Source organism: Jatropha curcas, chromosome 7 (genome assembly GCF_041381405.1).
Source record: "Jatropha curcas cultivar XTBG-Jc1 chromosome 7, XTBG_Jcur_1.0, whole genome shotgun sequence".
Lineage (NCBI taxonomy): Eukaryota > Viridiplantae > Streptophyta > Magnoliopsida > Malpighiales > Euphorbiaceae > Jatropha > Jatropha curcas.
In genome coordinates, this window is record NC_143157.1 from 25669517 (window position 1) to 25687330 (window position 17814).

General features: G+C 31.8%; 2 protein-coding genes across 4 annotated transcripts; both read left to right on the forward strand.

Annotated features, from left to right (window-relative positions):
* The first annotated feature begins 12 nt into the window (after window positions 1–12).
* On the forward strand, window positions 13–8788 carry LOC105633144 (uncharacterized). Of its 3 annotated transcripts, none has more exons than XM_037636661.2 (4): window positions 13–1267; window positions 1407–1659; window positions 6329–7376; window positions 7632–8788. In XM_037636661.2, the coding sequence occupies exons 2-4, from the start codon at window positions 1582–1584 to the stop codon at window positions 8138–8140; spliced, it is 1635 nt and encodes a 544-aa protein (XP_037492589.1). In that variant the 5' UTR covers window positions 13–1267; window positions 1407–1581; the 3' UTR covers window positions 8141–8788. The 3 variants fall into 3 exon arrangements, with proteins under 3 accessions (XP_037492589.1, XP_012071091.1, XP_020534526.1); XM_012215701.4 differs by having other exon boundaries at window positions 13–326; window positions 737–1659; XM_020678867.3 differs by having other exon boundaries at window positions 13–326.
* A 3156-nt stretch (window positions 8789–11944) lies between these two features.
* Window positions 11945–14512, forward strand: LOC105633145 (protein ECERIFERUM 26). Its single transcript, XM_012215703.2, has 2 exons — window positions 11945–12423; window positions 13530–14512. Exons 1-2 carry the CDS (start codon window positions 11995–11997, stop codon window positions 14415–14417), a joined length of 1317 nt encoding a protein of 438 aa, XP_012071093.1. The 5' UTR covers window positions 11945–11994; the 3' UTR covers window positions 14418–14512.
* Window positions 14513–17814: the final 3302 nt, after the last annotated feature.

Here is a 17814-nt window from a genome sequence, read left to right on the forward strand (position 1 = left end):
CGTCAGTTGTTGCTTCTTTGTTTCCCTTCTCTCTCTCTCCCTCTCTCTATCTCTCTCTCTCGCGTGCAACTTCCGAACATTGAAAAAGGAAAAATATTTGGTAGCAAGAGAGAGATATAAAGCTCTCCTTCTCAGAAAATACACACAGCATCAAGAAAATAGAGCAGAAGAACAAAAACGAAAAACCCACAAAACAAAGTAGACAAAAAAAAAAAAAAAAGAACAAAAAAAAGAAGTATCAAATCTATTATATTTTGAGTTCTATTCATATCTTACACAGAGAGATCTTGTCCCTCTACAATGCCTTCTTTGTTGTAGCGGACAAGGTAATCTCCACTTCACAGATTTCGTATCACTTAATTTGTTTTGGGTATTTCTTCTTTTGTTTAATAACAAAGAAATTTTCTTTTTCTTGATTTTTTTCTTCCTATTTACGCTTTCAATCCAGCTTCTTTATCGCTTTTGATTGATACCCATTAATACTTAGGAACTTGACAAAAGGTGTTACTCTTATGTTCTCTTTATTCCGTTCTCTTTGTTCTTCAAGTTTCCAAGAGTTATACTTTTTTTCTGGGTTTCTTTGAACAATTTGTGTTCTTTGTGGGAACTGAATTTTAATGGGTTTTTGTTTTGTTGGAGGCTGGATATTTGCTTAGCGAGTTTGGTATATTTTTTTAGGGTTTTGCCTGATCGTAATTGGGAACTCATTGAATTTCGTGATTTATGAACTACTTAGGGTTTTGATTCGGAGGAGCTAAGCTAAGTGAAGAATGAGCCATCTTTCAAGGAATTGGAGCTCTGGGTTGGTCAGTTTACAAGTTGTGTTATTGAACTGTGAGATTAAATCGAGTAACTATTAAACATTGTTAGTGTTGGGCATGGAAGAGGATTGCATATACATGATTGTGGGACAGTAAACAAGAATTGGGTATTCTGTTTCTTTCTGAACGGCAAGGGTTTCCGAGTTTTGGCTGATTTTTTGTCTTCCGATCTTCAACTGGGGAATGATTTGGGTATTGGGTTTTGGTTATAAGGAAAGGGAGGTGATGCTTCTTTATTGGCCCAGGAGGCAACATAGAAGATCAGATTGTACTGGACTGTTTTCATTTCTCAAGAAACATTTTGGTTTGACGTAGTTTGAGCTTTGGGCTAAGTTTTTGACCAGGAGGAACCTTTCTGAAGTTACTTTTGCAGTTGGGCTTTTCTTGAACTCTTGCAGTATAGTGCAGTGTAATATTTCAATAGGTTTGATTTAGTGGAAATAGTGGTGAGTTTTGGGACTGAGAGTGTTTTTCAGTGATTTCTGTTTTAGAGTGTTTTTCGGTGATTTCTGTTTTACCTTTGTGCGCATTTCGGTGAAGAATACAAAAAAGCTTAGTGGATTTTGGTATATCTGTTTTTGGCAGTGACTGAGAAGCTCATGGAGAAGTGTTGAAGCTGGAAATGAATGCGGGGATATGGTGCATGGAAGGGAGAATAGTTACTGGTCCGTTCCCTTTTTGGAACAGTGCTACTGGAAAATAATCCAACCATTTTCTTTCATTGGAGGTGCCCACGTTTTGTTTTCTGAAATTCTATGCAATGTCGCGTTGCTTTCCATTTCCACCACCAGGATATGAAAAAAAGACTAGGACAGATGATGTGGACTTACTAAAAAAGGTTAAAATGCTAACCTTATTTTTTTTTTTTATAATGTTACATGTTGGCATGGCATTCCTTATGGTCATAAAATGGAATCACTTTTTGATGTGCATTGGGTTGAATCAAGCAATCGCCATTCAGTTTTTACTTCCATTACATATTGAAAGCCTTTGGAGAGTCTGTTTTGTTGTGTCTTAAATTCAATTAGATGCATAATTTGGTAATGTATTGGCTTTAAATAAGGTATGAAATGTTTTCTGCTGCTGATCGAACCAAATTCATTTGAATAAGTTCCGAGTAAACAACAGATGAGATTTTAATTATGTAGGGAAACAGAGTTCAGTGGTTGGTTTGGAGACTATTAAAGATGTTAGATGATATTGGACTGCATTGGCATAGTAGTATTCCTGTTCCTTGATGCACTGAATAATTCATGATTTTATTTGTCTTTCTTTGAGCTATGTTTAGCTTTTGTCTCTTGAATTATCATATTAGGATTTGTTGTATCATGTCTCCTATGTAGGTATCAGGAACAATTTCTTCAAAGACATATAGTTACTCAATACCTAGTTTAGGATTAAAGTACTGGTAATGTAATATGTTGATTCGGACTTAATTTTCGACCACAATGTGATTATTTTATCATTCGAGGCTCTGCCATGTTGCAGCTAGCATGTTTATGAAGTTTTCATAGTTGCTCTTGTCAATATGAAGGGGTCAATTAATTGTCCTTGAAGTTATGAAGTTTTCAAGTTGCTGGTTCTTCTAAGGATTTTTGATGATTTAATAGAAGCAAACTAAGAACAAGGAAAGAGTAATGAGTTACTTAGTTTTGCAGGTCTTTTTTGTGTGTAATTAGAATGAATTAAATATGAGTTACTTAGTAACTATATAGGCTTGGTTATGTGAAGTAATGCGTGTGCGTTGAAAGGCATGCAATTATTCGTGCGTGTGCGTTGAAAGCTATTACAGTTGTTCATAAATGATTTTATCTAATTCTATCTCAATTCTGGATGCACTTGGAATATATAGTGAAAACTAGATTTTTTCTCTCTAAACGAATTTGGATCATTTAAGACACAAAACTATAAGTAGATTAATTAAATGCCCAATGTTGAAAAGTCTGCATATATTATAAAACTAAAAATTAGCAAAACAAATTTGAACATGCAAGAAATCTGAACAAAATGAAAGCAAGTATTTTTTAACTAAACACAAGTTAAAAACAGCTGTCTAGTCTGATTCTATGGCACTGAAAGATATCCCATGATTTCCACTGAATTTTAAGCATTATTTTTAGTTTGCTATATTTTTCTGCATCATTCTTCCTAGTTGTAAATTCATCCTTGAGTACAGAAATGATGGAGCATCAAAAATTGGAGTTCACCCATAGTTGTTAATGTCTAGTCCTTGATTTATGCTAATTTTCCTTCTGGTTGTGAGCAACAGTGGCAAAATCCAAAACCTTTTTGAAGAAGTCGTTGAATTTCTCTGTGATAGCTAATTTGATTTGTTTGAGGAACTAACTCAATATATTTAGCATATCCAGAACTGTTGTTCTTAGCCTCATATTTTGTATGTGTCTGCTTCTACCTCTATTTCTTTAATTAAAACTTATTTCACTGAAATATTTTCTTTGGCTTGATTCTTAATTTTCTTAGGAATGCTGTGTATCCTTTTGAGGTGCACCTAAAATTGTAATGCGATGAACAATCTTTATTTGTCACTTTGAAATATCATGTTTGAGTCCCTTCCTCTCAAGTTTTACCTTTGTTTTATATCCAAGCAATTTGAGAATGTCCTTTTTGAGTTGGTTTCTTTGGCCTATTATGAACCTTTCGATTAAAGTTTTTCAACTTTTTATTCATTTACTGGCTTGTACACTTTTTGATTTTGCTGAAAGACATTCCTCACTCTAATTAGTGTCTTTACTACGATCTCAAAAGTCTCAATTGGGACAAACAAAACTACTGAGTCTTGAAAAGTGCACAAACTCTTTGCTATTACCAAAAGTATAGTCTTTGCGGCATCTGTCATATTATCTGGAATAAATACCTGCAATGGTTTAACCTTCTTCCTTTATTTGTATTTTAATCATTCAGGTGAGTATGATAGAAACAAATTGATATTTGTTTGGGTTTATCTGTTTAAATTGTGGTTCCTATAGTGAACATCATATTTTTTGTTTCTCTGATGGCTATAATGCATTAAGCTTGCACTACAGTAAATTAGTTATTGAATGCAATAATTTGGTGCATCTTTGCATGCACTGCAGTAAATTAGTGAGGGGCGTGCTTTTTGGAACTGTTAATATTTAACAGTTGGAGATTCAGCTTAATTTTGGCAAACCAGAAACTGAGGGGGAGCTGTAGGTCTTAGAGGTATCAATTAATCATAGAGGGCCCCTGCAGTTGACGTTATTTTCACAAGCATTTTGTTATGCGAAAAAAAAAAAAATTTGTATTTGATATGTTACATCGGTTAATTATGTCTATTATAATGATTTAGAAGTATCAACTCACATGGATATATTATTAAAACCTGATATTCAAGTACACTTCCCCCCTTTGCTAGACCTTTCTATTGTTGCTGGGATTCTACAGGCTGTCAATCTTGTGCTTTTGCTTTGCTATTTTACTGGCAACACTAACCGTATAGTGCTGCCAAATCTTGGCAAAAAGTTTTTGATTTTTTCATAAACTCGGTTCAATTTATCGTCTTAATGTCTTCATCAGACTTTTATCTCACCATTGTTTTATTCAAGTGCAATCATTCTTTTTTGTCAATTAATTTTTGTTATGGTTTTGCATTTTTTTGGATTGCTGTGCTTTGATGTAAATATAATTATAGTAGTTTAGAAAATATAATTGTTTTAAACTGTCAATGTTAGATTGGAGGCCTCTGAAGCACTTGGTTTGTCCATCTCATTTACATGAACACTAGTTACTTTTCTACAAACTCCATGATATCCATGGACTTCAACATGTTTGTTTTATCAACAGGTTGATCTAGATGTGTGGATTCGCAAGTTCATGTTGAATGTACCTCTTTTATACAATTTCTTTGTGTATGCATATAAAAATGGCATAAATATTACACACAAGCAAACAGACAGCTTGGCCTTTGTTAATTTTCTAGTGTGTTGTTTAGCAATACATCTTCATTAATTTTTTCTTTTAGTAAATATTATTGTGAGTCTTTGATGTGTTGTGACTTGGGAATCAAATGGAGATTCTCCTACATATTATAGCAACATGGATTATAATTTGGATCATTGTGGCTGATGACTGGTCTGGATTGGTGTCTCTAGGTTCTACAAATTTTCTACCAGACTACCCTTGCAGCAGTCAAACTTTGTTACAATGTTAAATTCAGTGTCTGCCATTTCTTTTACTCAATATTGATTAGAAAGCTTATGCAAAGTATGAATCAAGAGTTATGCTTATGCATAAGTGTGCACTGATGTCAGTGCTATTGGGATTTTTGTTCTCCTACCCAATGTAATTTCTAGGATAAGTAGGGTCTTACATCTTATGCATGAAATAGGTGCTATTTGCGAGTAATTTTTAGGATAAGTGGTTATTATGTGGTCTTTGAGGAACATCTGTCAAAATCCATGCGTACCTCTTACCTTTATGTGATTGTTTCAATTCAATGAAGCATCTTTTTCTAACAAGACCTTGGTGGGATGCCTGCAGTATTTGATGGGGGTTAGTCTAAAGGTCAGGCAAATTTGGAGGCAAGCAAACTGCATTTTGAGGCAATTGTGCGTGAAAATTCCATTTCTTGAGGCAAATCTCTAAAAGGGGATGATTTTCTTTAGAGAGCCTTTGGAAAATAAAAGAATCATTCGGATTTTTATTGTTATCTTATAGGGTTTAACCTTTTCATTTCGGATTGTGTGATTTTGCATTTTCTTAATTATTTTCCCATTACTTCTAATATGAAAATCTGGTAATTGTTTAGATCTTAACAAAGGAAAGGTTGTTTCAAGTTCTGATGAAAAGATAGATACTTTGACAGCCAGTTGGTTATGATGCACATTCATCTGTATAGAATTGGGTGGTGTGTAAATGTCCCTTAAATGGAGATGTTATGCGGTGTGCCTTTGCTTTTTGTGGTTGCTAAAACTGAAAATGCCTTTGCTATTAATTTTTCACCAGACTCATAAGATATTTTTAGTTTCAGCCTGGTGAAAAAGCCTTTTTCTTCTTGGTTTTCCCAATGTTGTGGCGTATATCCTATATGGAAGGGAAGCAATAGTTTGTATTTTGATGATGAATAACTGCTGCTTACAATCACTGCCAATTTATTTTCAATTATTTTAAAGGTTACATATATATATATATTCTAAAGTTCTGATCAAGGTAAACCCTGCCTGATGTTTGATCAAATGGAACTTTTTGGTGTCTGATATTAGTGCATCTTGGATTGTTTTTGTTGACCAATTTTACTACTATGCAAACTTCTTTCTAATCAGTTGGTCTTCATCTTTAGTTGATGATAGAATAGCCAGGTTTTTAGTTCAAGATATGGGTATAACTTGTCTTGTTTTTTTTAAATTTTAGGGAGAAATCGGAGTATTTGATATGTCAATAATATGCCCACTTAATGGGTTCTACAATAATTCTGAGAATTTGTAATATCAGGCTCTTCAGTTCAATGACTTTCTTTGTATGATTTTCAGGAGAAGAACCGAGAGAAGAAGCAAAAGAAGGAGAAGAAAAACAGGGAAAAGAAAGAAGGTAAAGATAGAGAAAAAAAGGAGAAAGACAGAAGTGATGGAAAGCATCGGGATAAGAAAGAGAAAAAGGAAAAGCAGAGAGACAAAAAGGAGGATAGGGATACAGATAAAGACAAAATTATTGCGTCAAATGAGAAGAGACTTCCAGGTCAATCTGAGAGTAATAATGGAGATAAAGTTTCAGATGAGAAGAGACTTCCCGCGAAATTTGAAATTAATAGTGGAGAGATATTCATCCAAAAAGGTAATGGAAGGGACTTGGGTAGAAGCAGTATCTCAGGTGAGAAGAAATTTGCTGGACAATTTTCGGGTTACAATGAGAGGGTATCTCAGAATGCCCGTCCCAGTGTGCAACCAAAGGAGTTGAAATTTGTGCAGGAGGTGGATAAGCGGATCAGAGATGAAGCCAAAGGAACTGGGAAGCAGATGGTGGAGAAGTTCACTGGCGCAGATGCAAGAAAGGATGAGGGAATGTTCAGGTTGGTGGCCAAGGCTACTGGTACTTCAGTGGATGTCAAGGAAAAGAACAAGATAGGTGATGATAGAAAATTGGGTGCGCAAGGAATAAGGGAAGTGTCAAGGTTTACTGGGAATGCTATGGCTCAGAGTCTTCCCGGAATGGTTCAACCTAGAATCGATAAAACACCAAGATCACTGGAGAATGATGTTGAGAAGAGGGTTGAAGGGAAAGAAAAGAGCAGACAGAAGGAAGGTGATGATAGGCATGGGGATAAACGGAGGGATAAAATTAAGGAGAAAGATGGCCTAGGGAAGGACAAAAACAGGGACAAAGAAAGGAAAAAGGAGGAGAAATTAAAGGGGAAAAGTGAATATAAGAACATGGGGCCAGATAAGTTGAAAGAGAGCAACAAGGATGGCCCTACAGGTATCCATAATGCAAAAACCTCTCATCTGCCCAGGGAGAGCAGTGCTGTCACTGAAGGAAATCTAAAGAAACGGAAAGACTTGGACACAAATGGATTCATTAGTGGTGAGTCATTTAAAATGACAAGCATTTCCCCTCCCCAATTTCCGATTTCCCTCCCTTTTGTTGGTATATTTTGGTAGGTTTGACATCATATTCTATGAAGTCTGATGTAACTGTTTTTTCTTTAGTTTTTTGAAAGAAAGATGGAGTTCACCAGCAGTATTTCACAATGATTAATCTGTTCTATCTTTACTACTACTCAAGCACTATGCCTTCCTGTTAATTGACAACTGCTGCTTCATTTTATTACTGTTGCAGCTAATGACATTAGACCCAATAAGGTGTCAAGACTTACTCCCTCTCATCCATCAACAGAAAATGGAAGGATTTCGGGAACTTTGCAAACTTCCAGTCCGTTGATATCTGGTAGACAGGGGCCTCTCAATAATCTCAAGGCAGATGCTAAGGAACTAAAAAAAAATGGTATAATTGAACCTCAGGCATTATCTGTCTCAACAACTCAGCCACTGCCCCTTTCTACAACAAAGTCTTTGCCCACAACCACACAGGCTGATAAAAAAGCTGAACCGCCGAAAAGACCACCTCATCCTGATTTGAAGTATCTAAGTCAAGTTCTTACGGTGCCCAAAATGGAAGAATGGTCTGATTTTGATGACCAAGAATGGCTTTTCCTAGGAAGTGATTCTCAATTAAAGAAGCCCAAGTTGGGTTCTTTAAGAGTTGATGAGACACCGCAGGTGTGGTCAGAAGCTCTGCAGATAGATTCAGTAGACGTCTGCGCTTTGCCATACGTGATTCCTTACTAATTGGTTGTGATGTTGGCCTTGGTTAACCATCTTGCTTCATCTGATGTGGTGGACGATCCAACGGACCACAAATGGGGTTTAGAAATAGAAGCATTTGGCCCTTGTATCAATTATTTGATTCTGATGCTGCATTCTAGATTACTGCCGTCCAGTGTACATTCTTCCCATTGCCAATTTTGGAACAGTGCTGAATGGAAATAACCTATATAACGCAGTATTGCATGCTCCGGCACATCCCATGAAAAGCTGTGATTGGAGGGGCAGGATTTTAACAATGCATATGGTACCACTAATTCATTCAAAATGGAGAATTTCATAAAGGCAACTAGAGTGGGGTTGCTTGGAAAAGGGTGAGTATAAGCTTGTGCAATTTTTATTTTATTTGCTTAAAGCTAAGCTCTTTCTAATTGAGAATGTAAGAGAAACTAGCTGTGGTCTCTGCAACTCCACCACAATTTTGTTTTGTAACATAGAGCTCTTATTTACAAGAAATGTAAGATAGAGGGAAAAGAAAAGTAGTAGCATTCATTTATTCACCTCTTCTGTAACTGTTACTTGTTCATATCTTTTCTTGTTTCTTGTTACCACTTTGTGTTGTGTATAGACATGTGATCTCTGTTTAGTTATTTCTCTCTCGACTTGTTTTTATCTCCTTGTTGCGTTTGATGAGCCTCCTGTTCATGTTGGCCTTTTTGTCATCTTTATTAGCTTCATCATGCACTTGAATCAAAATTTGAACTGAACAGAATTGATTTAGTTCGGTTTTTTTTTTTTTTTTTTTTTTTTTTTTTTTTTTTTATTTGGTTCTTCGAGTTAATTGGTTCTGTCCCTGAAAATTGGTAGCTCAACTTTCGTTGTCTAGACTCTAGAGAGCTTTCAAGTATAGTTTTTATTTGCTATTCATTTAACATACTACGTTGAAACAATAAAGTCCATATAGCCAAGGCCTCATTGGACTTAAGAAAACAAATTAAGATGTTAGCTTTCTTTCTTATTCATAATTAATGTTAATAATAGACTAATACTAATAATTTATAGAGAATCTATTTCACTCGTCTAATTTTAATTTTAGTTTGAAGTTATTGCCGATCACCATCATTGAGTGAATAGAATATCTCGGGTACTACTATTAAACCCGTTTAATATAGCAAACAATGAATATCTAAAGACTTGTTATCCAAAGACCTATATTGATAAACCTTATATCCTTATATGCTACATATAGCAATTATATTAGTTGTATCTGTTTTAAATTTTTATATAACTATTTATATTCTCTTTAAACGAATCTATGTGAGTTGAATATTTTATATTTATTTTTAAATAAATCAAGGTGAGGTGAATACTTAAAATATCTTCCATTCTAGGTGTCAAGCTCAACTACTTTCTTCTAACATTAATGTGTCTTTGACTTTTGAATAAAAAAAAAGTAAAATTGAAGTTAAATTGTTGTGTTTGGATGAGGCTTTAACTCTTAACATAAGGGGAGAATGATGAGCGGTTAGCCGGTTACGCGCAAGTGACAAGTCGGTGGGCTATGGTCCCTCTAGTCTCTAGAGCCATTCCCACGAAGGATGAGAGAATATTTCAGATGCGTCTACTCATCCTTGAATGTGTTAGCATTTTCTGTTTATACACTTAATTGCAGACAAAAAAAAGGAATATATGCTAATTCGGACATTGAATTTATTTAAAATGATTGAAATAGGTTAGGTTAGATATTTTAGGCTAATGCAATCCCATGGTAGATACCTGCATTAAAATTTTCAAATATATCTTCTTTTTTTTAAATGAAGGTGATTTAATAATTGTTTTAATCCTTATGAAAAAAAAAAAAAACGGTGCAACTTATCTGAACGAATTAATTATTTACTTAGGCTCAGTTTATTTCTGTAAAATAATTTATAAAAAATATTTTTCATAATTTTTTGTTATTTGGGGCGTTCAAAAAAATAAGTCAATGCAAAATATTTTTTTGGTCAAAAGAAAATCAAATAATGTTTTAAGGAAAATAATTTTTTATTTTCGAGAGAGTAAAACATTTTCTGAATATTGATAAAATATTTTTCAACAAGTCATTTTCCTGCAAGTTATTTTACGGAAACAAACGGAGCATTAGTTGAGCGAACTGAAAGTTCAAAGAAACACATTTTTAAGATATTAAGAGAGATAATATGAAAACAAACAACACCAAAGTAAATGATTATTGTTAAATTATTCACACAGATTAAGAAAATAGTAATTATTATGGTTAACAGACAATTTTATTTGTATAACTTCCCTATTATGCTCATCTTAACATGAAAACGATTATTATATTGGAATAATAAATAAAAATTAATGAGAGTTATTGAAAATAAGATAAAATTTAATAAGAATATAATAGACAATTTAATATTTGTAATGCAAAAAAGAAAAGTGAACTAATTTTTTTTTTTTAAAAAAAAAAAGATGAATTATTTTTTTGAGACGAATGAAATATTTTATAGGATAATATTTTAAAAAGTTATGGAGTAAGAGGTGGTGGAGCCACCCTAAGCCGCCGCGGCATCCTCCCTAGCCTCTAAAACGTATTGACAAATAGTGGAATTAGTAAATATGGGAGTCAGGATGGTGGTAGACATAATAATACTCCGTACTATCTTAGAATGATCCAGTTGGTCGTGGTATTGGTACTTATTGATTATCCTTCAAACTTGAAATTTGGCCTTCCTTTATTAATGGAGTTGGCTCCACTTGGTGTGTGTATTTATAGTAGTTATGGACGTGTTGTGGGGAATTTCGATATTTAATTAAAAATACGAAAAGAATTTAAGTTTTATGGATAGAATATATATATACTCAGATCCGCTTATTTTTTGATAGACCAATTTGGTGCGAGTAAGATTTTTCTAACCTACTGGATTGGAGATACTTATATGATTGGCACCCAAAATAAATGCTTATATGTTAGTATAGCAAGAAAAAAAAATCATCAATAGCTATTCCCTCTATTTTACTAAATTTTACCATTTTTATCTTTATGCAAAGATTAAACAAACCATTAAATCACTTCAATTTAGAAAAATTGATGAAATGACCATTTAATTAATATTCATATACTTGGAACAAAGTTTAATGGAGATACCTAGATAAGAATAAAATTAGAAGACAATAATTAATACTACCGTGATTTTCCAAAAGTATCATCTAAATGAAATAAGAAAAATATTAAGGGCTATCAAATAATAGAAAGAAGAGAGCATGAAATCACCGGTATCTCAAAACACACTATGCTTTAATATCCGACTCGAATATTACAATGTTTATATAGAATACGACTCTTTCAATGTGACGATTTTCATATCTATAATTCAAATTCATAATTTTTAGTTAAAACTTAAAAGAAAAAAAAATATCAACGAGTCATTCTCAGTTAAGCGTCGATTTTAATAAAATTTTTCTATCCAATAAAAATTTCAATCCAATCGGTAGCTGGAAAACTATAGAAGTCTACTATCTGATTTTTATCAACCACATTTATTAATCAACGGAAAAGTCAGACCCAACCTATTTTTTGACGTGAATAAACTAAATTGAAAAAGATCCTTAGTTGTCTGAAAAGACTTGACCATACGACCATACACATACCTAGTTAACTAACTAGAAACTTCAATTCAAAAATTATAGCATCCAACTGTGCAACTGTACGCACCACTGGGAATATCACACGTCACTCCTTCCATTAAATCCCTTCACCTATCACTCTTTCTATTGCATGTATATCTATATATATACACACTTGTACTGTACCCGTTCACACACACAAGCACAAACTCTACCCTTTTCCGTTTTCCTCATATCTCCTCTTCCCCATGGTTTCTTCCAATGCTCAAACCCTAGTGTATAATCTGAAGATTTCATCTGTTGGGCCGGGTTGGGCTACGGATTCAGAGGCGGTCCATGAGCCCAATTCTATAGACTTGGCTATGAAGCTTCACTATCTAAAAAGTGTTTACTTCTTTTGTAGTGAAGCATGTCAAGGGCTCACCATTTCTTGTTTAAAGGAATCCATGTTTTACTGGCTCAATGATTATTACATCACTTGTGGTCGGTTCCGGAGAAACGACGCCGGCCGGCCTTACTTGAAGTGTAATGATTGTGGCATTAGGATGATTGAGGCGGAGTGCGACACGTCGCTTGATGAATGGCTAGAATTGAAGGATTCTTCACTTAATGATATGCTTGTTTACCATCTACCTATTGGCCCCGAATTATCTTTTTCTCCTCCAGTTTATTTCCAGGTAATTTTTTTTTTTGTCATCTCATGCTAACAAAATTTGAATTTATCTTATAGTAATTTCAGTTTTTTTTTAGATTTTTTTTGGGTTTAAAAATAAAAGATGTTTACGTATATTCTAATTAAAAAAAAAAACTCAAAGTGACAAGACAAATTTAAATTTGACGAATCGTTTAAGATTAGAAATTCGATCTATAAAATAAAAATACTTATATAAAATAAAAAATACTTATGAAAAAGATAATTACAAACCTTGGAATGATTCCAGTGGTAAAAAGAAACTAATTGAGATTAATTAGATAATTACAAACCTTGGAATGATTCCAGTGGTAAAAAGAAACTAATTGAGATTAATTAGATAGCTAGTGAACCCATGTTTCAGAACTTAGTAGAATGCAACCAAATATAATTAAATATATTTATAATAAAAGAATATTTGACTATATTATATCACAAATTATTTAATGGAAGTCTTGTCACCTTAATTTGGGGGCAAGTACACTAACTAGTTACGTACAAGGTTTGCCTTAGAAAGTACTAGGTTTCAGAAAATAATACCTGATGCAGTAGCGGGGCCCTGTCCCTCCTGTTGTTAATGATCTTAGTCTATAAAATTCTGATTATTATTATTTTAATTATTATATTCTGAAAATCAAATTAAATATTATAAACAAACGTAATTGGATTAACTGCATGGAAAAAAAAATTTTGAAACAAAGTAATTTTTTTATTAATATTAATGGTTTTAATTTGATCCTATTGTATTTATTCCTACATGGTATTGAAAAATGAATTGAACTGATCTGGTCTAGCTTTTCGATTTGGTTATTTGGTTTAATAAATTTATTTTAATTTATAATTTTAATAATTTAAGTTTTCAATTTTTCGTTTGGTATGGAAAAATAAGCCTAAACTTTTCTAAAAACCGAAAAATAAAATTGATTTCGTTTGATTTCAGAAAAAAAATTATACTTTGGTTTTTAGTTTATTAATTTGATTTAGTTTGTATTTGAAAATTATTTTTTTAAAAAAAATTAGAAAAAAAAAATACTAAAATCATAAGAGAAAGAGACCTAACTTGGTAAAAACTGGAATTCCTTTGTTTTGCAGGCAACTAAGTTCAAATGTGGAGGATTGTCTTTCGGTCTGAGCTGGGCCCATATACTTGGAGATCCATTTTCTGCATCTTATTATATGAACATGTTGAGCCCATTCCTTGCTGGTGTTAGGTCCAATAGGCCCGTGAAAGTCACAAAACAACCCAAAACTCTTGGAAAGTCCGAAAACATAAAAGCACCTCCTCTTTCGCTGAAGCGGGTCGACCCGGTTGGTGACCATTGGGTAACTGCCAATAACTGTAAAATGCAAACATTTTCACTCTATTTAACTGCTTCACAAGTATCTCACCTTCTTTCCAATATGTGGGGTCAAAGTCCAAATAAAGAAACTCCATTGTTTGAATCCCTTTGTGCCATAATATGGCAATGTATTGCCAAAGTTAGGGAAGGCCATGACCCCAAAATAGTGACTATTTGCAAAAAGGACCCTACTAATCCTGAAAATGAGATTTTGAGCAACAATCAAATTATAAGTTCCGCTAAGGCAGATTTTTCCATCATAGATTCAAATTTGAAAAAATTGGCAATGTTGCTTGTTGATGGAGCAATTGATGAGAGAGATCAAATTGATGAAACGGTGGAAAATAATGATGGATCGCTCGATTATATAGTATATGGAGCGAATTTGACATTTATAAATTTGGAAAATGCTAATTCGTATGAATTAGAACTGAATGGATTCAAACCGAAATTTGTATACCATACTATTCAAGGTGTTGGAGATGAAGGCGCTGTTTTATTATTTCCGTGGCCAGAATATTGCGACAAGTATGACGATAAAGGTAGAGTTGTCACGATAATTTCGCCGGAGAAAGAAGTAATAAAGCTTAAGTCTGAGCTAAAAAAGATTGGTTTAATACTTGAAAGTGATATAGAGTGAATGTATATCTTCTGCGTTTATTATGGTTATATGATTGTATGTTCAATCTCTATTTGTTTCTATTTTCTTTAATAAAAGTTAAATGTATTCAATAATTTTTTTTTATTTCTCCATACAAAAATATTAAGAAAAGATATAATCTATAAAGAAAATTTTAATTAACAAACCAACCAACCTAACAAATACATAGGTCTAATACTATAATTCTAAACCAAGGCTCTATAAATGGGCTTGATCCAGCCCACAAAATGAGCAGGATTGGATATATTTGTATTTTTCAATGTAAAAAATTAATCAAAATCAATTTTATTAAATAATGATATATTATGTTTTTTGAAGTGCAAAATGGGAGCGGAAACTAGTCAAGAACACAGCTACAACCAAACATAAAACTATTAATTTCTCTATACACATAGTCTCGATATGATCCCACAAAATTGTATTGTATCCCATGATCTTAGAAATCCATGATTACAGAGAATATTCTGTAATTATAGAGAATTATTTGTTACCCAAAGTAGCTAGTTGGCTAATGCATGCATATATACTGCTATTGGTGCAAGAATAAATTATCGAAAAATATTTTACCGAAAGATTATTTCTTTCTTGAATTATTAATTTGTCAATTCACGTAAATAAAAATTTCACCTTCCAACTAGAATATCGGTATTATAGATATTACGTTTTAATGAAGTTGGATTGACAAACTCAAATACTCAACCTACTATTCACAAATTGATGATAGCAAATATGATAATGAGAAACTTAAAAGTCTCCTTTGCATAGCCTCAATTGCTTACTTTGTCTAGCTCTAATCTTCATTTAAGTTTTGAATATAAGAAGGGATAGAAAGTCTTCCAATTGAAAACCTCAAAAGTCTATTTATGTTTTGAAAAATCAATTTCATATAAACATCAAATTTTAATTTTAAAATTTAATATATTTAATAATATTTTATGTCGATATTTACATATTAATAATTATTTTATATGCTAAAAATTTATTTTATGTTTAATTAACTTTTATTCATTATAAATCTTATAAGATATAAAGAAAAGTTAATTATTTTCTTGACAAATGGATTTCAATTCAGTTTTATGAAGTTGGATCCACGTCTCATGCTATTATATCTTGTCAATAACAAATTGGTTGTCGTATTTTTTTAATTTTACCCGTGGCTATGACTTATTATTACTCTATCCGTCCCAAAAAGATAATTCATCTTTTGTTTTTGATTTATCTCGAAATATAGTCTAATTTTTTTTATTTGCATTATAATTAATCATTAAATCGTTTATTATACTCTTAGTTATTATTCTAATGTAATAATTACTCGTATATTATTTAAGATGAGTATAATAGGAAAGTTATATGAATAAAATTGTACTTTAATCATATTTTTTAATCCGTGTGAAAATAGAAAGTGACCTATCTTTTCATAATAATAATATTTTTCAAAAAAAAAATTTCATTAAATTTGTACTACTTATATTAAGTTGGATGAAATAATTCAAAATGAAAAAAAAAATTAAATTTATGACTAAATATAATAGTATTTGCGATTAAACATAATTCATTGAAAAAAAAAAAAACGCGGAGAATTGTAATTTTAAATGTTTTAATAATATTTTCCTATCAAAATCCTCTTCTCTTTTCCTTTTTCTTCCCTTGGTTTAGTGGTCGTATATTTGATGACTACCACTACCTAACTTAATAGGAAGTCTTTTGGTAGGTAATTTGGTTACGAAAATACCTTAATTTGAAATTGAATATGATGTTGATGTTTCAGTAAAATTTATAATTATCACATTTAATTAATTTTAGCATTGACGTGTATGCCCATATATAATTATTTATTTTTCCTTATAATTTCTATTTCTATCGCGTTCTTATCACTTCAACATATATATCGATAAAACTTAAATTAATTCTATTTTGAGATTAGACAATGCAAAAATCAGTTGATTTATGCAACTCAATCGTGTCTCCAAAAGCCACCCTATGTCTCAATCATATGTATCAACACTCCATATCTCTATAATTGATTGATTTTGAGGGGTTTTTATCCTCATCTTCCAAATAATTGAAGATGGAATTTATATGTATTTAAATAATTTCTTTTATGTAATTTAGAGAACTTTTAGTCCAGCTAATTTATACAATTAATAACTGATTTACGGTCAATAATTCAACTAACTATATATGGTACGAATTTTAATCAACAGTTAGTAGCTGGTTGAAGTTTCGATTAAATGTTGATCTTATCGACTGGAATTTCAAATTTATTATTAATTTTTTCTTATAAAAAACCTTGCACTTATGACTTATCACACTTATGCATAATGGCAAAACATCCTACCACACTTTTATTTATTACTTAGATTAATATTCAAAATATATCTACAAATACAAATTAAATCTACTGATTATTTTTTAAAAAAATTTATTAAATCAGATAAATCATATTTTCTTTCTTCTCTCTTAATTTCACTGACAATCCTCCACACAAATCACCATAAATTACAAATAGTATAATGTATATTAAATTACAGTAAAATATAATATTGGTCCCACCAAAACCTTAATCATGATTAATTTTTGTAAATTAGGCATAGAGACATACAAAAAAAGGCCTATTTGGTGCGATGCACAATGAAATTGCCACCAAGACCTCCACTATAAATCATGCTTCTAGAAACATAATGATGCTGTCCAAAGCAAAAAGTCATTTTTAAATCTTTTATTTAATAAAAATAGCAGCCTCAAATCTTTATTTTTTTGGCAACTAATATTTATTTTCTTTTATTTATTTATTTTTACTTCAAATTAAAAATACCTGATTTGGGATCAAATGGAAAAAGATAAAACAAGCACATAAAGGCAGAAAGCTTTTCTAGTCATAACTCTAATTATGCTTTCACTGTTATTTTATTTTACACGTGAAGAATTCGGCCAACTATAAAACAGTAAAAGAGAACAAATTATGTGGACCACCGAACCAGTATCTAGACTCTATTATCACATTTCGGGATTTAAAAATCAAAATTAAGGCTCATGCTCCTCTTTGAAATTGTGTTTAATGGGAATCTAATTTGAGAATTATTCAATATGTTTAGTCTGCGCTGTCAACTGAGCCACAATCGCATTAAAATATAGTGATATAATATAAAAATAAATGAGTGAAATTCATCCTATTATAATTTTCAAATATTTATTATTAAATATGAATAAATTAAATTTTAGGGCTATTTATTTAAAAAAATATTAGGGCTAAATCGTTAGATTGATAAATAACAATCTACATTATTAAATTTGCAAGTTAAAGAATCTAATTGAAATAACTTTTAATATAAACTAATTTGAAATTTTTGAGAGTTTGAAAAAATAATTCTCTCTA